General features: G+C 36.4%; 1 protein-coding gene across 2 annotated transcripts in view; it reads left to right on the top strand.

The window, feature by feature from the left end:
• The window catches only part of CD2AP (CD2 associated protein), a 152,180-nt gene that overhangs the window by 48,556 nt on the left and 79,945 nt on the right, over positions 1 to 23,679 (top strand). For both annotated transcript variants that reach the window (XM_005552787.4, XM_074037839.1), the window contains exons 3-4: positions 5,286 to 5,439; positions 16,104 to 16,204. In XM_005552787.4, the coding sequence (XP_005552844.1) occupies positions 5,286 to 5,439; positions 16,104 to 16,204 (255 nt within the window). The remainder of the gene's footprint in view (positions 1 to 5,285; positions 5,440 to 16,103; positions 16,205 to 23,679) is intronic.

Genomic DNA, 23,679 nt, shown 5'->3' with positions numbered 1-23,679 from the left:
TTCTGTTAAGGTATTTCAGATTGGTCACTACTGTAGAAATAATAAACTAGGTATCAGGAAAGTTGAGTGCCAGAACTGGGCTTCTGGGATATCTCCTACTCTTGCTCCTTGGACCCAGCATGACTTGCCTGCTGTGTCACTCTCATCTGTGGCCTCAAGGAGTCTAGCATTCTTGAGAGAGAATTTCCCATGTAACTCTGATGTTTTTTCAGTTAGAAGAAGTTGTAAACACATTAGCCTTCATTTTCTTGCAGTTCTTAAACACCTTCATCTAGGCCTGAAGGTGGAAATGACATTTTTTAGATTAACAAAACTATTATGAAAAATGTGACCATTATAAAATATTGGGTTATTTTCATTTCATTTCAATCATTGTGGTATATCTGAAAGAATGAATAAAGAGAAAAGTTCTTAAGTGTTTTTTTCCACTGTACTTCACTTGGCTCTCAATTACATTCCTAGATAGAAAAAAGGAAAGGAGTAGGATGCCATTGACAGTGAATTTATGTAACTTCTCCCACCCCATTTCTACTTTTGCCTTCTCTAAATGCAGGAGGAATCGTTTAAATAGGAAATTCCTTTGTCCAAAATGTAGAGAGCTATTGTGTAACAAAAAGCATAGTTGCAGAGAGAAGTTTAGAAACTTTCAAAGTAGTCCTGCTATATCTGTCATTTTTGTTTTCCTTGCTGATTTTGATCTATTGACAGTTAGACAATATGTATTGATTTCATATTAAGGACAGTTTCTCTTGTTGGTCATTTTTCTTTGAACTTAAGTGCTTTAGTGAATACCCAGTTTCATTTAATCACAATAAAAAGGAAAATCAAATGACTCGAAGTAGTTTTTCCTGGATATTCCTTATATATTATTACTTATATATTCAAAATAACCAGAAATACTTCAGGAGTATGGTAGGCCATTTTGTTAGGTTAAAATCTAAATCAATCATTTCTAGACTATTTTTTAAAATGTAAGCCTAAAATTAGCCAAAGCTAAAATAGTTGGCAGTATATACCAGATGAACATTTAATCATTATTTTCCTTATTCTTTAGTAATACCACTTTTCCATATTGTCTGATTATGCTCCTGTAAAGTAGGAGATACTAATTTTACATACTTCTGGAAATCCTGAATGTTAAATTAAAAATAAGTATATTCCTTAGATTTTAATTAGCTTAAGCAGAATTATTACTGTGTTTAGGAATTTGGTGATTAGGTAACCTGCCTGTTTCATTTGAGAAATGAAACGAAGTTCTTGACTTCTCACCTGGTTTTTATTATTCTTTGCGACCTTTGAGTCTACGGAATACAAGTAAATTGCTTTCTGTTTTCAAATCATGATAGTGGCCACAGCCATGATAACTAGATTACTATATGGATATATTACAGTATGAAGGAGTGGTTTGTGAATTTTGTTGATTATCTTTTTAGTTGTTGTTTTTGTTAATGCAATCAAAATTATGTATCTTTGACTATCTTAATAGATGAAGAGTAGATATACCCTTTGAGCTTCCCCCACCATTTGCATATGTATTTCAGTTTTTATCCTCTTGTTGTACTTCCTACTCCTTATCTATGAAGCAAAACCAATCAGTATAGCACATTCTTATCTATATGGAGATTATCCATATTATATTTTTTCTTGACAGGTTTTGTATTGACATTACCTATTGTGCAGGTGACTTCCCTCATTTGAAGTATGAGATTCAGAGTTTTTCAGAGTTTGCTTTGACTCTACATGATTGCTTTCCAAGTGAGGATTCTTTTTTACTACATCTCCTGAAGTTATTTTCCAAGTCAGGAAAGGAAGTGACGTTGGTAGGAGATAAACACTGCAATGTTAATATGTATGCTATTTCCTGGCTCTTTAGGTAAAAGTGAATGAAGGGCAGAGGAGGGAATAAACACTGGAAGCCTTACTAATACCTTAGGTACTAGGTAAATTTTGCTATATTAGGTAAAATTTGCTATTGCAATTGATAGCCAAAGAGTAGTCTGGTAGAGGCACTATGTTTCCAGAAACTAGGGAAAAGAGTAGGTTGGTGAGAGTATAGGTGTGTGTTTCTAGTAGTAGGGGATTGTAGCTCGGAGGAGTTCCAGAGAAGAAGGTGGTGGACCTCACAGCAAACTTTACCTTATTTATAATTTTGCCTAGAGCGTTGAGGTCTAAGGAAAATTGTACCTGTGGTACCATCTCAGTTGGCACTATGTATTTGGAAAGCTGTAAACCTGAGGTTTTTTCTATTCATTGTAGACTATAAGATTTTTTAAGTTGCTTCCCCCTTTTATTTGTATCTTTTGTCCTCAGAAGATTTATTATATCTAATATTCTTAGATATGATTTTGTGCCAGAGAAAATTGAAGGTTCCTAAAATGGTTCCAGATCTTCAGCAATGAATTCATACATCATGTTCACATTGCTTTACAGCAAGTGAACGCAACGGAGCCAGGATTTGTATACAGTTTGTCTGTCTCCTGAACCTGTCCTCTATGGCAGGTGATACTATTTCAAGTAGTACAAATATAAATTTAGTGTCTATTGAACCAGGAATTTCATTAAGGAATAGTATTCGTTCAGTGTCTTATTTAGGTTGATACTTGTGGATATATATCACCAGAACTTATTTACAAGGTAATAGCTTTTTTACCTTTTTAACATAACTGAATGTTATTTTAAAATTTGTGGGTTTTGGCTGGGCAAAACTAGTACCAGCACTCTGGGAGGCCAAGAAGAGAGGATTGCTTGAGCCCAGGAGTTGAAGACCAGCCTGGACAACATACCAAGATGCTATCTCTACCAAAAAAAAAAAAAAAAAGTGTTTTTTGATATCGTATTAAGATAATCAGCTTTTAAGACTAAAAAATTTCTTTAAGAATTCTAATTTTCAGTTGCTATGCCACAGATTCCGAAACTTTCTTGGTTTACACAACACCATTATTGTCTCAGTCCTTATTTCATGATGCTTCTACACCAAAAGAAGACCTAAGAGTTGTTGTTACTGTTGGATTCAAGTAACTTAATAAATGTTTATATTTTAACAATTTAGCCATTTAAAAAATAATACGCAGAAACTGAAAGAAAAAACACTTTATTCTTAATCAGAATTATTACTAATGAAATGTGTACACGTTTTGGGCACTGCACTGTTGCGGAAAACTGAGAACTGGAGAGACGATATGAAGGAAACAGGAGGATTGTTTATTTAAGGTATGTACCAGCTCAGCTTTTTGGATATGAATCCACTAAGCCGGTGCGTACCTTAAATAAACAATCCTCCTGTTCTCCATACTGGTCTCTCTGGTCCTCACTTTCCCGCAACAGCACAACTCTCAAATTTTGAAAATTGATAAGTTACCAGTATTCTTCTTTCCTGTTCCACATTGATTTTTAAAAATATATAGCTATTAATAATTATAGTACATAATAGTTATTTAGCATTGTATTAAAAAAATAACAAATTATCAGTTCTCAAGTATTTGAAGTATGTTTTATAAGAATCCTTTTCGGCCGGGCATGGTGGCTCATGCTTGTAATCCCAGCACTTTGGGAGGTCTAGGTGGGCGGATCCCCTGAAGTCAGGAGTTTGTGACCAGCCTAGCCAACATGGTGAAACTCCATCTCTACTAAAAATACAAAAATTAGCCGGGTGTGGTGGCGCGTGCCTGTAGTCCCAGCTACTTGGAAGGCTGAGGTGGGAGAATTGCTTGAACCTGGGAGGTGGAGGTTGCAGTGACCAGAGATTGTGCCAGTGCCCTCCAGCCTGGGCAACAGAGTGAGACTGTGAGACTCTGTCTCAAAAAAAGAATCCCTTTTCACAAGATACTTTTAAAACAGTCTGTAATACTTTTGTAATCATAAGAATTTATAATTCTTGAAAATAGAAGTATTCTATTGTAAAGGTTAAGAAAAATATACTTGGTTGGCTACCGAGGCTCACTACCATAATCCCAGTACTTTGGGAGGCAAGGTGGGAGGATTGCTTGACCCCAGGAGGTTGAGGCTGCAGTGAGCCATGCACTCCAACCTAGGTAACAGAGGGAGACCTTGTCTGAAAAACAAACAAAAAAGTATATGTATACACACACACACACACACACACACATACACACACACATATATAATACTTGCTATATCAAGTTAAAATTGTTACTTTTAATATGAATTGTGTGAGGTAGGTATCCAGCTTCATTCCCTATTAAATATGGAATGTTTTTCATGCACAGTGTATCTTAAGGTTCCATCTTTCCTCATTTTTTCTGTTTTAAATCAAATTTGTCTGTTTATGGATTTCCTATTTTGTTTCATTTATCAGTATATCTGTCTTTATACCAATAGCACATTGTTTAATTGTATCGTTATAGTTTTCCTTTGTATTTTCGTTAACAAAAACTCCTCCTGCTTTCTTTTCCTTGAAGTATTTTCACTGTTCTTAGCCTTTTGTTCTGTATAATTTTAGAAACAATCTAACATTTTTATATACTTGAATTGCATTGATATATTACATCAATTTTAAGGGAGAACTGATATCTTTATGATACTGAGTTTTCAGTTACTGAACATGGCATAACTTTGTTTTTGTCTTCTTGTCTTTCAGTAATATTTTATACTTTTCCATAATGGTTCACATGTCTTATTTTATAGCCGTGACTTAGATCAGGGACTATCAAACTACCAGCCCACAGGACAAGTCTGAATACCACCTGTTTTTGTAAGACCCATGAGCTAAGAATGCTAAGAATTTTATAAATGGTTGGAAAAAATCAAAAGGATAATATATTATGACATATAAAATTATTTGAAATTAAAATTTTAGTTCCTGTAAGTAAAGTTTTATTGGAACATAGTTATATTCATTCATTTAAATATATGACTGCATTTATACCACACATAGCAGTGTTGATGGTTGCAACAGAAAGTGTATGGTCTGCAAATTGTAAAATATTTACTATCTGGCACTTTATAGAAAGTTTGTTTACCCCTGACTGAATTATTGTTTGTCTTTGTATCTCAGTGTTTCTTTGTAGTTGGGGTGGGTGGTAGGGCTGGGATTTGAGCCTGTCTTTCCTTTATCTTCATCTCCAGTTCTGATGAAACTTAAACTCATGAGTCACTGTTACCAAAATGTGTTTTATTCTTCAGATATGTTTGAGTAGAGCAAAGGTTGAAAACTATTGATACTGTGATTTATATAGTAATTACTGTAGCTACTTTTTGGTATTTTACATTTGAGGATTTTATATAAAAAAATAGCTTAAGTTGCCTCTTTATTTCCCCTTTTGTAGGAAATTAAAAGAGAGACAGAATTCAAGGATGACAGTTTGCCCATCAAACGGGAAAGGCATGGGAATGTAGCAAGTCTTGTACAACGAATAAGCACCTATGGACTTCCAGCTGGAGGAATTCAGCCACATCCACAAACCAAAAACATTAAGAAGAGTATGTAAATAATTCCTTTCCTGCATAATTACTTCAAAATAGAAGGATATTTTTTAACTGTTTCTAAATTAAGAAAAATTAGTTCAGTCTTTTGTAGACGACTGCAGTAACTTCCTGCAAATTCTTTTGTTACTAGTTATTGCCCTGTGTAGTCAATATTAATTTTTAGTCATGTACAATCAATAATAAATCAGTATCATTATGAATTAAAGCATGAGGCTCTGTTTTCTTACTTACCTTTCAGACTCTACTGAATGATTAACATTTTACCTTAACTATATTTTAATACCATTTATTTAGTGGGATTCTGAAATATCTGCTGATTCTTAGCATAGATACAGAATTTTGATGTGCCTCTTCTTCAGTTGTTAAACATCTGAACATAAACATTTCCAAGGTGGTTGGCCTTGCAGATTACCTTGTAAGGATTTGGTACTGTGTAAATATGTTAGGGGAACAACTTGGCAAAGAAGGAGAGCGTTACATTTGAAATCAGATAAGTGTTTGAATCTGTCTTATGACCTCAGAAAGATCATTTAAACTCTTGAGTTTTATTTGCTGTTGGTGAGAAGGTGGTTAAGAAAAAAAAAAAAGGTAATATTGCTGTTCTCAAAGAGTTTACGTTCTTGGAAAAGCATCTGTTATTTAAGGCCGGATGCAGTGGCTCACGCCTGTAATCCCAGCACTTTGGGAGGCCTAGGTCCGTGGATCACCTTAGGAGTTCGAGACCAGCCTGACCAACATAGTAAAACCCAGTCTCTACTGAAAATACAAATTAGCTGGGCGTGGAGGCACTTGCCTGTAATCCCAGCTACTTGGGAGGCTGAGGCAGGAGAATCGTTGGAACTCGGGAGGTGAGCCGAGATCCACCATTGCACTCCAGTCTCTGCTCCAGAAAACAAAAGAAACTGTTATTTAAAAAGTGTAGAATATTAAACATGTACAAAGAATTACAGTGTTATGGGAGCACATAGCAAATGTTTTAACACAGTAAAACCAGAAGAGCCTTCAGAGATTGATTTTTTTTTTTTTTTTTTGAGATAGCTAGGGTGTCACTCTGTTGTCCAGGCTGTAGTGGTGCAGTCACAGCTCACTGCACCCTTGACTTCCCAGGCTTATGCAGTTTTCCCACCTCAGTCTACTGAGTAGCTGTGACTACAGGTGCGTGCCACCATGTCTGCTAATTTTTATATTTTTCTTTGTAGAGATGGGGTTTTGTCATGTTGCCTAAGCTGTTCTTAAACTCCCGGGCTCAAGTGATTTGCCCCCATTGGCTTCCCAAAGTTCTGGGATTACAGATGTGAGCCACCATTGCATACTTATTACTATGGTCAATTTGGTTTAACCCATCTATACCTATTGTTCCATTATTGGAATGCTAAGAATGTAGGAGTTATTACTATCCTGCTATTTGAGGTCATTGCTAAGGTCTGATTGCAAAAATTAAAAAAATTACAACCTCTGACATAAATGGGTTAATAGTTAATGAGTATTTAATCACATTTACTTTAATGTCTTTGAAATTATGGTGTATAAATCCCCATGTACAAAATATTCTACAATAAAGAAATTTTGTTTACATACATTTCCCAAATTGTGATTATAAGGCTATTATTAATTTTTATAGAGTTCTCTTCTGTCTCAATCTATTATTTTCATACACTGTCATCTGTCAAGTTTGGGGAAACCTCTACTTTTGGATTACATCATCCTTTGATTATTTTCATAAAATGAAAAGAGGTTGTCATAAAAATGAAACAGATTTTATGACACTTAGACCAATTCTGGGGTTCTGTTTGTTCTTTGTTTCTCAAGGAAATACAATGTCCAGGGGATATTTACATATTACATATACTGCTTTCTAGCATTATTGCCTCAAGGTGGATGGTTTCAGCAGTTCTGATGATGTTGAATTCTGAAACTGCTTGGGGATTGGGGGACAAATAACAGTTTTATATCATACAACTGAACCTGTATATAGAATTTCTGTGCTCAGGGAGAATTTTAAGAGTAAAACCCACAGGAGGTTTTTTCATGACCTCTGTCCATAGTAAAATCCATTTACCTCTTTCTTTCACTCTAGGGAGCTATAAAGCGATATGGTTTTTCTTAAGTAGAGGTTAGACAAAGAAGTTGAAGGTTCTGAATATTTTTTCACTTTATCTTCTAATAGGAAAGGATACAGTAAATTTTGCTTTTCATAAGAACACTGGATGTAAATACTTTTCTCTTGTAAGAAGGAAAAATCATTATGTAGTTGGTGCCAGGAAGCTTAGGCCTTTTTTTCCTAAGGATCTTCCATAACTTGTTTTTAAAGTACATGTGCTGCAAGGACTAAATTGGTCATTTGGTCTCGGCTAACATTTAAAGCAAGATGCAGGTTGTTTCTGCTTTTGTCTTCCTGTCATTTATGTATTATTTTATGTTTATTAAACTTGATATTATTTTTTTGTTACTGTTTGGATCATATCTCTAATTTCCAAAATAGATCACTTATTTAAAAGTGACTCATTGTATTGTTACATAGTAGCAGATACAACTAACCAGTACTATTAATTTAAAAAACCCAAAACCATTGTATTAATGTAAGGTTGATAGTATAAAGACTGCAATATATATGTTCAGTTTAAATCCCTGTGTGCCAAGACAAAGTGAATCTGTGTATGTGTTGAATTTTGTCTAAGCAACTACAAAGGAGAGGTTCAAATAAGTGTAATGATGTTGAGTATCCAAAAACTGGATTGGACTAGTGAGCTGTTCTTCTCTAGTCTCCAGTATATTGGCTTTTTGGGGGTAGTAATGAAGCTGTGAAAACTTTTGCTATGATCCATTACTAAGCATGGTAGCTCATTTAGTAAAACAAGGAAGTATTAATTTTTTTTAGAGCAAACATAGAATAGTGCTTTACAGGAAAAAGTTGATTACTATACGTTGCTAAAGTCAGAGAAGAGAACAAATGTACATTTCTCAGAGCAAAAACAGGTTGCAAGTCACATTACTTCTGACACCCTTGTAAAATCAGCCACAAAGATAATGGTAAAATATTGTGTTTAGAGAGTAAATAATTGACGTGTTTCAGCATCAGAATATTAACAGTCAGTGTGGAATGTTGGTAGATGTTTCACTTTACATTTGGAAGAAATCGATACCAGATGAAATCTCTTGGCACAAGTGAGGGAATACATAGTGTTTGCTAATTGTATTTCCTTAGTAGTGGAAACTCATGCTACAGCAGAAGTGATTTTTCATTTAGTTACTTATTTTGAATGTAAAAGATACATTGAGATTGATACTAATAGATCACTAGTGTTTATACTGCAAGGGATGATGTTGCACATGAAAAGTTTGTTGAAAGAATGTCAGTCTATACATTACTTCACTCCCATAAAACATTTGGGTAGCAAATCGTATGCTTTCTTATTTTGAGTCAGTGCTGAAGAAAATAGTAACATTCTGAATACTGTCAAATTATGTCCACTGACTATTAAGTCTTTGCAGCATACCTTTTGAAAAAATGAGCATGTTGGTTCATGGTCACTCTTTGACACTGAAATACTCTGACTGATAAGGGGAAAAAGACTCACTCAAATAAGCAGATCATCTCGGGGTTAGAATACCCTACCCTCTTGAACAGGTAGGCTGTTCTAACTTTCTATTTTATTTAGAAAATTTTAAAATATCTAGAAAAGTTGAAGGAATAATTGTGCAGTGAACATAGTATACCCTTCACCTGCGTATGCTGTTAACATTTTGTCACATTGGCTTTATCTTTATATACATATACTTTTTTAATGGAATCAGTTGAAAGTATGCTACAGACATAGTACTTTACCTCTGATCACATTGTCTGTTTCTCCATGAAAGTGATAATGAAGATTTTCTAAAATTTTGAGTATCTTAAGTAGAACATCTCAGCAAAGTAGACAGTATCTTGAACAGTTTGAGCCTTTCACTTAATGGCCTAAGCATTACGATTTTTTTTTTTTTTTGGATACAGAGTCTCAGGTTGGAGATCATTGGCACAGTCTCAGCTCACTGCAACCTCAGCCTCCCCAGTAGCTGGAATTAGAGGAACACGCCTCCATACCCGGCTAATTTTTTCTATTTTTAGTAGAGATGGGGTTTCACCATCTTGGCCAGGCTGGTCTCAAACTCCTGGCCTCAAGGGATCTGCCCGCCTCAGCCTCCCAAAATGCTGGGATTACAGGCCCAAGCCACTGCTCTGGGCGATAAAATTTTTTAAAAAGATTCAACTGTATGAATGGCTGATTGATACATATGAATGATGTATTTATACATCATTCATGTATTCATGTAATGAGTATTTCATTACATGAAAATGATGTATTCATTCATCATTCATGTGAAATGGCTGAATCAGTGTTTCTCTTAACATTTGATTATATGCTTATTGAAGAAATACATTGATTTTTATTTATTTATTTTTTGAGACAGAGTTTTGGTCTTCTCTCCCAGGATGGAGTACAGTAAGCCATGATCTCGGCTTACTGTACCCTCTGCCCTCCAGGTTCAAGTGATTATCCTGCCTCAGCCTCCCAAGTAGCTGGGATTATAGGCGTGTGCCACCACGCCCAGCTACTTTTTGTAGTTTTAGTAGAGACAGGGTTTCACCACGTTGGTCAGGCTGGTCTCGAACTCCTGACCTCAGTTGATCCACCTGTCTCGGCCTCCCATAGTGCTGGGACTGCAGGTGTAAGCCACTGCGCCTGGTGGAGAAAGAAATTGATTTTAAAAATTCACTAGTTAAATACATTTTAGTGCTTTAATAGAACCTGAAGATATTTTTCCCAGAGCCAGCTGGAACCAAAAATTGGGTCAGAAATCCTTTTACTGTTATTTCTGAAGTTTTAGCATTTAACCTCCCACTTCTTATTGAGGTATGCTTTTATTTTAGCATTTGATGGAAACATTAAAAACAGTGTTCAGTGATAAATGGTTTCATAATTTAAGAGCTTTGTTTGATCTAAATAGTTACATCTATTTTTCAGACATGAAATACCTAACTATTCTTGATGACCCACGTTTAGAAATTAAAGATTTTCTGTTTTATTGGAAAAAGAACAAGGGCAGTAACTTTACTGAGTCTGAAATTTCACACAGTTTGGTTTTGTTTTTTAAAAATACTAAACTTAAAGTTTTCTGAAATTCTTGAACTCGCGTATGTCAAATGCCTTTATATCTGTGGGTAGCATGATCATGAGAAACAATTAAATCTGCCACATAAAGCTGGGTATGGATGATGATTCAGAATTCGCAGTCTAGCAGGGGTGAACATCAGTTTACTATAAAATAGAGATAGTCATAATTTTCTCATAGGATGTAAGAGGCATTAACATGTTAAGTAATTATAAGTGCTTGATAAATGTTTACAGTTATTCTGGTGTTTTATACTATATATTCACAACTGTATGAGAGACATGTGCAGTGATAATTTAGATGAAAAGGTAATTTTGTACTGGGGTTGTCAAGCAAAGTGTATTGAAGCTCTTCTTTAGGTAGGACATACAAGCACATGGAGATTGGGAGAATAGCATTCAAGCAAGAAATGCAGCCTTTGGCAGACCCACAGAAATAAGCAAGTGTGTGGTATTTTGGGGGAGTAAAAATCCAGTGTGACTAGACTATATGAGCTATGTCAAAGTACTATGTAATCTGTGATAGAGACAGCATACTATAGTGGAAAGATTTAAGGCTTCGAAGTGGGCATAATATTCCAGAAGTGGATATAATTTTAGTTTTGCCTCATTTTAGCTATGTGGTCTTTGATGGATTATTTAACTTTTTATTTCCTGTTTTTCTCATTGGTAAATGAGATAGTGAGTGTTAATGCTTTGTTGTGTGGGAGATGTGAAGAATTTAGAATAGTGCTGGTACATGAAAGAAATGCAGTATGTCCCTGCCTTTGCTGTACCTCCTTTATTCTCTCCCTTGTTAGTAACTTTACTTATATAATGATTTTTAAAAAACAGTTTTTGTTCAATTTTTTGGTAGAACTGAAAAGTATTAAAGGTTACTTGTGATAAGAAAATGTTAATAACTGGGTGTGGTGGCTCACACCTGTAATCCCAGCACTTTGGGAGGCTGAGGTGGGTGGATCACTTGAGCCCAGGAGTTTAGGACCAGCCTGGGTAACATGGCAAACCCCATCTCTACACACACACACACAAAATACAAAAATTAGCCCAGCATGGTGGCGAGTGCCTGTGGTCCCAGCTACTTGAGAGGCTGAGGTGGAAGGATCGCTTGAGCCTGGGAGGCAGAGGTTGCAGCGAGCAGAGTTCATACTACTGCCTGGGTGACAGAGTGAGGCCCTGTGTCCAAAAAAAAAAAAAAAAATACTAGTTAACAGTTTTTTTTAAAAATGGGCTTAATTTCATTGACACCTCTTCTTTTTTGTACTTAACATGGGTTCTGATACGTTATAGAAATTAACATTTATTGACTTTGTGCAGTTCAAAATGTGGAAAATCTCAAAGTCCCCCTTAATTGTGCTGGCAGTTAAATTAATGGATGGATTCAATATAGGCAGTCACCTCAATTTATGAGTGAACCCTACTTAAATATGAAATAATGTGGAATTATTTTTTTTCTTTTAAAAATAAATGACTCATAGTTTGTGGTAATAATTACTATTTAGATGCTTTTATCTAATGTGACTCCTTCCTTTGATTAAATGAATCTTTTTTTTTTTTGCAAATGGATTCTATTAATACAAACTACTTGGGAAAAATTGTGCTTAGTGTGAGAGGAAGAAATAAAGTTCTCGGGTAAAATATAGCTAGGCTGCTCAAACTTCACTGACCTGCCTGCGTGGAGGCTAATGAGTAGTCCATTTCACCTTAAGTCCAATTTTAAGAGATATTAACATTCATGAAAAAGAAACCACATTTTAAAAAAGGTCTGAAATTATCAAGATGATAGAAAGGATTTTATTCTTGTAAGAGCACCTTGAGCAAAATAGACATTTCTTTTCAATAGTATGGATTGTTTGCCTCTTGTCTATGAAGTGCTAACTGCCAATAACACATTAATGAACACATTTTCTCAAGGTCACTGGAACAACTTGCAAAGGTATTTAGGGGTTCTGTATTTCAAGAGATGAGAAGTTTTCCTGTAGCATTCATAAAACTATTTAAATTACTTAAAATTTTACCTTGAGCTCTGGTGAAAGGTGAAATGTGAAAAATTTTACTCTGAACTAGGTTAGTTAAAAAATTATGGTCATTGTTTACTTTCTTTTTTCCCTTTTTTTTTTTGAGGCGTAGTCTTGCTCTGTTGCCCAGGCTGGAGTGCAGTGGCGCCATCTCAGCTCACTGCAAGCTCCGCCTCCCAGGTTCATGCCATTCTCCTGCCTCAGCCTCCCGAGTAGCTGGGACTACAGGCACCCACCACCATGCCCGGCTAATTTTTTGTATTTTCGGTAGAGATGGGATTTCACTGTGTTAGCCAGGATGGTCTTGATCTCCTGACCTTGTGATCTGCCTGCCTCGGCCTCCCAAGGTGCTGGGATTATAGGCGTGAGCCTCCACGCACAGTCTGTTTACTTTCTTTGGCTTCTTTTATTATAAAAACTACAATAAAAAATCAGATACAAATTAATTGCTTTAGGAAGGGGAAAAAAGACTTACACAGATGTAACTTTCTTATTTGGAGACTCAATTATTTTATCTACTTGATGGTTATGTCTGTTTTGTACCTCTCCATGCTATTGGTTGCATGTAATGTGCTTGTTTTGTTGTTTTGGGGGTGAAGTTAGATTACTTTTTGTCTTGATAAACAATGTCACAGATCCACAGAATGTTGGAGCTGAAGTAACTGTAGTGGTTTTCTAGTTCCGTGATGTAATTTTATGGCCCAGGAAATTGATTCCTAGAGAATTTCTGTGAAATAACTAGATAATGACAACTGTGCCAGAACATAAGTCATCTGACTTCCAGTACAGCTGATAGTTCTATTGTAGCATGACATCTTTCTTTACAAAGAGTTTATTTGAAGATCATGATTTGATGCAGTGAAATTCTGCCTGTCCAGATTACTTCTTAGGATTCTCCTTTGTTGTCCTCTCTCCTTAGAATTGTTGTATCACCAAATCCTACTTCGTTAGTAAAACTGTTTTCCTTGCTCTAGAATACCTGCCACATGTGTCCCACCTTCTTGTATCTTACTCATATTTCATTGTATAACTCTGTTATCATTTCTTCTTTGAAGCTTTCCATATTTGCTCTAGTTCAAACCTGTCTTTTCTCATTTTTGAAATATTTGTGTTTTGTATTAAATATTTTACTCTCATTATGTATTCAAGTTTTATCACTAATTTTTTTTTAGTGTGCGTGTTTTCTTCTCAAGTTGTGTTCTTTAAGTGTGCATTTAAATTATTAAGAAAAATCTTGTTAGGATTGTTGGTGATAGGCTATTGATGGAATGTAGACACTCTTGTGATAATATTGGTTGACAATGATGCCATATAGTTAGACCTAGATATTTGTTTATTAAGTCATTCAAAAATACGTAGCAGATACTCCTGTGGATTGAATTACGATTCTTTCCAAAATTCATGTTGAAATTTAATTTCCATTGTGATATTAATAGGTGGATCTTTTTGAGAAATGATTAAGTCATGAGGACCGTGCTGTCATGAATGGGTTAGTGCCTTATGAAAGGGCAGGAGGGAACTAGCTTAGGTCCTTTTTTGCCCTTCTGACATGTGATGACATATGTAGAGTGCTCTCACCAGATATAAAGTCTGCTGGCACTTTGATCTTGGATTTCTCAGACTCAGAGAGAAGTAAATTTGTATTATCTTCATTACCTAGTCTCAGGTGTTTTGTTATAGCAGCACAAATAGACCATATCAGATATCTAGAATAAGCCAGGCACTAAGCTAGGTGCTGGGTAGGTTGCAGAAGCAAATAGGGGGTAAGTACAGGGTGCTAGAGTAGCACAAAGGAAAATTATTTAATTTAGAAAGCTGTTTGTGGCTGGGCGCAGTGGCTCACACCTGTAATCCTAGCACTTTGGGTGGCCGAGGTGGGTGGATCACCTGAGGTCAGGAGTTTGAGACCAGCCTGATCAACATGGTGAAACCCTGCCTCTACTAAAAATACAAAAATTAGCCAGGCGTGGTGGCGCTCTCCTGTAATCCCAACTACTCAGGAGGCTGAGGCAGGAGAATCGCTTGAACCTGGGAGGCAGAGGTTGCAGTGAGTCGAGATTGTGCCACTGTACTCCAGCCTGGGCAACAGAGCGAGACTCTGTCTCCAAAAAAAAAAAAAGAAAAAGAAAGCTATTTGGGAGTGTCTTCTGAGCTGAGAAATGAAGATGAGTTGAAGGTGGGCTTCATGGGTGAAAGTAAAGTTCCTTGACAAAAGAAACAGTACATTGAAGTGTGAGATGGAATAGGGTATTCCGTTTTCAAGAAATTAAAGATCAGGGTGACTGAATTATTGGGTACAAGATTGAGAATCACCGAGGGATCTTCTTAATGTGCACGCTCTGATTCAAAATTCAGTCTGCTAGGGCTACCATAGCAAAATACCACAGACTTAGTAGCTTAAACATCAGATTTATCTTCTCACAGTTTTGGACGATTAGAAGTCCAAGATCAAGGTGCTGTCAGGGTTGGTTTCTGGTGATGCCCCTCTTCTGGCTTGTAGAGGACCACTGTCTCCTTGTTGTCTTGCTTGGTCTTTCCTTTGTATTGGAGGGTTGGGGAGGGCAATGGTTGGCTGATGTCTCTTCCTCTTTTGTAAGGATACTAGTCCTATCTCATTAGGGTGTTAACCCTTAGGACCTCATTTAACCCTATTTACTACCTCCACAAAGGCACTATTGCCAAATTCATTGGGTGTTAGGGTTTCAATATATGAATTTTGAGGGAACTTTTTACTCAGTCCCTGTTAAGTAGATGTGGGGTGGAGCTTGAGATAGTACATATCTCACAAGCTCCCAGGTTATATTGTTGCTGCTGGTCTAAGAAACACACTTGGAATATCAAGAAGTAGTCAGCTATTCCTGGTCATCCACCCATAGCTGCTTAATGATTCATTTTTGAAGATGGGAGTGAGTCTGAGTTCTGTTTGTAGAGCTTGAGAAAGGTTGAGAACACAAGTCCGAATGGTTATAAATTATCATTTCTGAATAAATGAAGCTTGTTTGAAAAGCGAAAGTAAAATTATCTTCACATAAGTGAGTTTCATTTTTAGCTGTCTGAAAATTATTAAAGAAGATAAAATAAATTTGAGATTTGTACATATTACTGCTTCTTTCTACAGTCGTATAAGTACTAATTTTAAGTAGTATTCCCAGACTTGATTAGGAAGTAGTCTGAAAATCACTAACTTAGAGAATTTGTCTGATGAATTTGTTGTGCCAAGTGTCTTTTATTGTCTGTTTTTTTAGTCTCAAAAATGGTAATGGGTATTTGGATATTTTGCTTTTGTGTAAATGGTGGGATAAGATGTATAAGCAGATTTTATTGCCTGAAGCCTTAATATTTGTAGTGTGGGGCTTGGAGTAAAAAGCTAACCAGGGCTGATTGTGATTAGCTGTTTAGAATGTCCTATGACTATAAACATGTCATGTAAATATACTGTTTTCAAAAATGATCTTTCTTAGTCTAATTTCTTATATGTTACTTTCTTTAGAGACCAAGAAGCGTCAGTGTAAAGTTCTTTTTGAGTACATTCCACAAAATGAGGACGAACTGGAGCTGAAAGTGGGAGATATTATTGATATTAATGAAGAGGTAAGGAAAAAATGTGTTACAGATAAAACAGCAATGGTAATTGATGCTGTGGATTTTAGAAAAATTAATTGTAAGAATATTAGTCTTTTGTGAGAACTGTTGTCACTTTTGAAAAAAAATTAAATTTTAAGGTATAGAGTTTCTTTACTTATCAGTGCTGTATTTATGTATGTATTTGTATTTCCTGCCTTTAGGAATAAAAATGCCCCTTTAAAGCTAAAAATTAATGTAATCTAAGTAATTAAGAACATAAACAAGACTTTTGATTCTGAATTTACCATAGGCACAAAGCAGTGAAATAGAAGGAATTTTGCCTTTTGTGTAATAAAGGAATACAAAGCAAAATCGTTTTAAAAGCTCTGCCTGGTTTGAATTATCACGTTCAAATATTAATAAAAATACTTTGCTACATTTTGGTATCTTAGAAAGGGATTTTAAAATATTTTAAAAACAGAGAGATCATGGTGGACAGGAGGCAGGACTAGATTGCAGCTCCCACTGGGACAGACAGAGCAGCATGTGAAGGCTCACATCGTGAACTTTTGCTCTAGAATGACTGCAGGAATACGTTAGGAAAGCGGAGAGAACCCACAGACCCTCTGAAGGAAGGCAGCTGCTCCTGTAGGACCTGGGAGACACCCCAAATACTCAGTCGCAGCAAGATCCGCCCAAGGAGAGTCTGAGATCAGACATGCCTAGCCCTGCCCTCACCTAATGGTCCTTCCCCACCCACCCTAGTAACTGAAGACAAAGGGCATATACTCTTGGGATTTCCAAGACCCTGCCCACCACCTGTTCCTCCCCATACTACATAGCTAATGCTCTCTTGAGAGTGCCACCTCCCAGCAGGAGGCCAACCAGCACAAAAATAGTGCATGAAACAACCAGAGCTAAGGACCTTCACAGAGTTCATTTCAACCTGCCCCCACTCCCACCTCCAACCCCAACTGCCACTTCCACCAGAGCAGGTGCTGGTATCCACGGCTAAGAGACCCACAGATGGTTCACGTCACAGGACTTTGTGCAGACAACCCCCAGTACTAGCCCAGAGCCTAGTAGACTAGCTGCGTGGCAGAAGAGAGATAATCACTACAGTTCAGCTCTCAGGAAGCCACATCCTTGGGAAAAGAGGAAGAGTACTACATAAAGGAGCACCCCATGGGACAAAAATAATCTAAACAGCCTTGAGCCCTACACTTCCCTCTGACAGAGCCTTCCCAAATGAGAAGGAATCAGAAAACCAACTCTGGTAATAAGACAAAACAAGGTTCTTTACCACCCCCCAAAAATCACACTAGCTCACCAGCAAGGGATCCAAACCAAGAATAAATCCCTGATTTACCTGAAAAAGAATTTAGAAGGTAAGTTATTCAGCTAATCAGGGAGACATCAGAGAAAGACGAAGCCCAATTTAAGGAAATAAAAAAAACGATAGAAGAAGTGAAGGGAGAAGTATTCAGTGAAATAGATGCCATAAATAAAAAAATAATCAAAACTTCAGGAAACAATGGATGCACTTACAGAAGTGCAAAATGCTCTGGAAAGTTTCAGCAATAGAATTGAATAAGCAGAAGAAAGAACTTCAGAGTTTGAAGACAAGGTTTTTGAGTTAACTCAATCCAACAAAGACAAAGAATAAGAAAATATGAACCAAGCCCCCATGAAGTCTGGGATTATGTTAAATGACCAAACCCAAGAATAATTGGCCTCCTTGAGGAAGAAGAGAAATCTAAAAGTTTAAAAAACCTATTTGGGGGAATAATCAGAAGAAAAACTTCCCCAGCCTTGCTACAGACCTAGATATCCAAATATAAGAAGCTTAAAGAACACTTGGGAAATTTATCACAAAAAGATCATTGCCTGGGCACATTCTCATCAGGTTATAATTGGCCTTCCTCAGGAAGAAGAGAAATCTAAAAGTTTAAAAAACATATTTGGGGGAATAATCAGAAAAACTTCCCTGGCCTTGCCAGAGACCTAGACATCCAAATATAGGAAGTTCAAAGGACACCTGGAAAATTTATCATAATAAGATTATCGCCTAGGCACATTGTCGTCAGGTTATCTAAAAGTTAATACAAAGGAAAGAATTTTAAGAGCTGTGAGGCAGAAGCACCAGGTAACCTATAAAGGACAGTCTATCAGATTAACAGCAGATTTCTCAGCAGAAACCATACAAGCTAGAAGGGATTGGGGTCCTATCTTGAACCTCCTCAACAAAACAATTATCAGCCAAGAATTTTGTATCCAGCAAAACTTAGCTTCATAAATGAAGGAAACATGTAGTCTTTTCCAGATGAACAAATGCCGAGAGAATTCACCACTACCAAGCCAGCACTACAAGAACTGCTAAAAGGAGCTCTAAATCTTGAAACAAATCCTGGAAACACATCAAAATAGAACCTGTTTGAAGCATAAATCTCACAGGACCTATAAAACAAAAATACAAGTTAAAAAGCAAAAACAAAAAACAAAAAAACCAAAGTATACAGGCAACAAATACCCCAATGAATGGAATGGTATCTCACATCTCAATACTGATGTTGAATGTAAATGGCCTAAATGCTCCATGTAAAAGATACATAACTACATAATGGACGGGAATTCAACAACCCTCTGCTGCCTTCAAGAGACTCACCTAATACTTAAGGAATTATAAACTTTAAAGGTAAAGGTGTAGAAAGAGATATTTCATGCAGATGGACAGCAGGAGTAGCTGTTCTTATATCAGACAAAACAAACTTTAATTCAACAGCAGTTTAAAAAGACAAAGAGGGATATTACATAATGATAAAAGGCCTGTCCAACAAGAAAACATCATAGTTATATATATATATATATATATATATATATATATATATATGCACCTAACACTGCAACTCTTTAATTTATAAGACAATTACTAATAGGCCTAAGAAATGAGATAGTAACACAGTAATAGTGGGGGACTTCAGTACTCCACTGACAGCACTAGACAGGTCATCAAGACAAAGTCAACAAAGAAACAATGAATTTAAACTATACCCTGGAACAAATGGAGTTAACAGGTATTTACAGAACATTCTACTCAACCACCACAGAATATACATTCTATTCAACATAGGCCACAAAATGAACCTCAGTAAATTTAAGAAAATTGAAATTATATCAAGCACTCTCTCATACCACAGTGGAATAAAACTGGAAATCAAAGGAGTCTTCAAAACCATGGAAATAATGGAAATTAAATAACCTACTCCTGAATGATCATTGGGTCAGAAATGAAATCAAGATGGAAATTTAAAAATTCTTCTTACTGAACAACAATAGTGACACACCTTTCAGGACCTCTGGGATACAGCAAAGGCGGTGCTAAGAGGAAAATTAATAGTTAATCACCTAACTTTTAACGTAAGTCAACTTAAAAGTTAAAAGTTGATAGCCCTAAATGCCTACATCCGAGACTATGAAAGAGCACGGGTAGACAATCTAAGGTCACCGAACGAGAGAAAGAACAAACCAAACCCAAACTCAGCAGAAGAAAGGAAATAACCAAGATCAGAGCAGAACTAAGTGAAATTGAAACAAACAAAAAATACAAAAGATAAATTAAAAACGGATTATTTGAAAAGATAAATAAGATTGAGAGATCATTAGCAAGATTAACCAAGAAGAGAGAAAATCCAAATAAGCTCAGTTAGAAACAAAACTGGAGATATTACAGCTGACACCACAGAAATACAAAAGATCATTCAAGGCTACTATGAACTTTTTTCCATGCATAAACTAGAAAACCTAGAGGAGATGGCTGAATTCCTGTAAAGATACAATCCTTTATTAAATCAGGAATAATTACACATGCTGAACAGAACAATAGCAAGCAGCGAGGTTGAAATGTTAATTTAAAAATTACCACCACCAACAAAAAAGGTCCAGGACCAGATGGATTCACAGCAGAATTCTACCAGACATTCAAATAATTGGTACCAATCCTTTTGACACTATTTCAGGAGATAGAGAGAGGGAACCTTCCCTAAATCATTCTGTGAAGCTAGTATCACCCTAATACCAAGACCAGGAAAGGACATAACAAAAAAAGAAAACTATAGACCAATATGCCTGATGAATATAGATGCTAAAATCCTTAACAAAGTACTAGCTAACTGAATCCAACAACATATCAAAAAGATAATGCACCATGATCAATTGGGTTTCATATCAGGGATGCAGGGATATTTTAACATACACAAGTCAGTAAATGCGATATGTCACATAAACAGAATTAAAAACAAAAATCACATGATCATCTCAATAGATGCAGAAAAAGCATTTGACAAAATCCAGCATTGCTTTATGATTAAAACTCTCAGCAAAATTGGCATACAAGGGACATACCTCAGCGTAATAAAAGCTGTCTATGACAAATCCACAGCCAGCATAATACTGAAAAGGGAAAAATTGAAAGCATTCCTTCTGTGAACTGGAATAAGACAAGGATGCCTGCTCTCACCACTCCTCTTCAATATAGTACTGGAAGTCCTAGCCAGAGCAGTTAGACAAGAGAAAGAAATAAAGGGCATCCAACTCGATAAAGAGGAAGTCAAACTGTCAAACTGTTGGCTAATGATATGATAGTTTACCTTGAAAACCCTAAAGACTCCTTCGAAAGCTCCTAGAACTGATAAAAGAATTCAGCAAAGTTTCTGGGTACAAAATTAATGTATGCAAATCAGTAGGTCTTTTATATACCAACAACAGTCGTGCGGAGAATCAAATCAAGAACTCAACCCCTTTTACAATAGCTGCAAAAAAATAAAAATAAAATAAAATAAGATGCTTAGGAATACCTAACTAAGGAGTCAAAAGACCTCTACAAGGAAAACTACAAAACCCTACTGAAAGAAATCATAGATGACAAAAACAAATGGAAACACATCTCATGGTCATGGATGGGTGTAGAATCAGTATTGTGAAAATGACCATACTGCTAAAAGCAACCTACAAATTCAACAGAATTCCTATACGTACCACCATCATTCTTCACAGAATTAGAAAAAAAATGCTAAAATTCATATGGAACCAAAATGAGCCTGCATCGACAAAGCAGGACTAAGCATAAATAACAAATCTGGAGACCTCACATTACGTGATTTCAAATTATAAGGCCATAGTCACCAAAACAGCATGGTACTGGTATAAAACCAGGCATATTGGCCAATGGAACAGAATAGAGAACCCAGAAATAAACCCAAATACTTAGAGCTAACTGATCTTTGACACAACAAACAAAAACACAAAGTGAGGAAAGGACATCCTTTTCAACAAATGGTGCTGGGATAGTTGGCTAGCCACGTGCAGGAGAATGAAACTGGATCCTCATCTCTCACCTTATACAAAAATCAACTCAAGATGGATCAAGGACTTAAATCTAAGACCTGAAACTCTAAAAATTCTTGAAGATAACATTGGAAAAACCCTTCTAGACATTGACTTTGGCAAGGATTTCATGACCAAGAACCCAAAAGCAAATGCACTAAAAACAGAGATAAATAGCTACAACCTAATTAAACTAAAGAGCTTTTGTATGGCGAAAGGAATAGTCGGCAGAGTAAACAGGCCACAGAGTGGGAGAAAATCTTCACAATCTGTACATCTGACAAAAGGACTACTATCCAGAATCTACAGTGAACTCAAACAAATTAGCAAGAAATAAACAATCCCATCAAAAAGTGGTTTAAAGACACGAATAAACAGTTCTCAAAAGAAGATGTGCAATGGCCAATAAACATATGAAGACATATTCAACATCACCAATTATCAGGGAAATGCAAATCAAAACCACAATATGATACCACCTTACTCCTGCAAGAATGACCATTAAAACAAAGAAATAATAGATGTTGGTGTGGATGTGGTGAACAGGGAACAGGGAACACATCTGTATTTCTGGTGGGAATGTAAACTAGTACAGCCACTATGGAAAACAGTGTGGAGATTCATTTGAGAGCTAAAAGTAGAACTATCACTTGATCCAGCAATCCCACTACAATCCCAGAGGAAAAGAAGTCATTATATGAAAAAGATGCTTGCACAGACATGTTTATAGCAGCACAGTTCACAATTGCAAAAATGTAGAACCAGCCTTAATGCCCATCAGTCAATGAGTGGACAAAGAAACTGTGGTATGTATGTATATGCTGGAATACTACTCAGCCATAAAAAGGAATGGTTTCATGGCATTTGCAGCGACCTGAATGAGATTGGAGACTATTATTCTAAGTGAAGTAACTGAGGAGTGGAAAACCAAACATCGTATGTTCTCACTTTTAAGTGGAAGCTAAGCTATGAGGATGCAAAGGCATAAGAGTGACACAGTGGACTTTGGGGCCTCGGGGGGAGAGGGTGGGAAGGGGATGAGTCATAAAAGACTACAAATTGGGTGCAGTGTATACTCCTCAGGTGATGGGTGCACCAGAATCTCACAAATCACCACTAAACAACTTATGTAACCTAACACCACCGTTCCCCCAATAACCTATGGAAATAAAAAAATGAAAAAAACATTTTAAATAATTTTTCACATCTCTGCTTTTATCATTTGAAGGAGTATTTAAGTTTAATTTTGCAGTTGAAGGTCATGTTTTCAACATGTATATTTTGATATCATGTATTATAGCATGGATTGATTTTGTGTCAAAACACCTGTAATGTAATTTATCACTAGTGTTTATGTTTATACAAACTTTGATTGTGTTTATACAAAAGGCTGTTCTATTTTATTTTCGCTTGGTTTCTGTAGTAGTAGTAAACATTTTTTGGCTTATGTTATGTTTGAAGCACTGTGCTGGGAATTTCAAATGTATTATATCCTTGGAAGTTTTAAAAAACCTAAGAAGATAGGTATTTTTATCCCCATTGTACATAGGAAGAGACTGAATCAAGGAAGATAAGTGGTGGCTGTTTTAGTTACTGTTGCTGCATACCAAGCCATCTCAAACTTGGTGGCAAAGAACAACGTTTGTCTCATGCCTGTGAGTCAAGAATTCAAATGGGGTATAGCCCGAATGGCTTGTCTGGGGCCCTCAGCTGGAAAGATTCAATGCTGGGGTCTCTTGGAATAATAGGAAGTTTTTTTCACTCACATGTCTGGTGCCTAGAAACCTTGAAGACTGGAACTGCCAATTGGAGAGCCATTATGTTAGCCTTTCCATTTGGGTTGACTTTCTTACAGTACGGGCATCTCAGGGTCGTCGGACTTATATATATATGGCATTTCACAGCTCTTAAGTGCAAACATTTCAGCACATGTGGTGTTAGCTTTATTGCCCTTTACCAACTAGCATCTGTTGGTTACAAGTGAGTCATAAGCCACCAAGATTTAAGGGGTAGGGAACAGAGACCACCACTTCTTCGTGGGAGGAGTGTCAAGGTCACAGATGTAGGATGAGAGATCTTCTTGCAGCCATCTAAGTCTGAATTTCAATCCTTGCAGTCTG

Source organism: Macaca fascicularis, chromosome 4 (assembly GCF_037993035.2).
Source record: "Macaca fascicularis isolate 582-1 chromosome 4, T2T-MFA8v1.1".
Taxonomy (NCBI): Eukaryota; Metazoa; Chordata; class Mammalia; order Primates; family Cercopithecidae; genus Macaca; species Macaca fascicularis.
The sequence above is the reverse complement of the archived record's forward strand: the minus strand, read 5'-3'. Positions and strand labels throughout refer to the sequence as shown.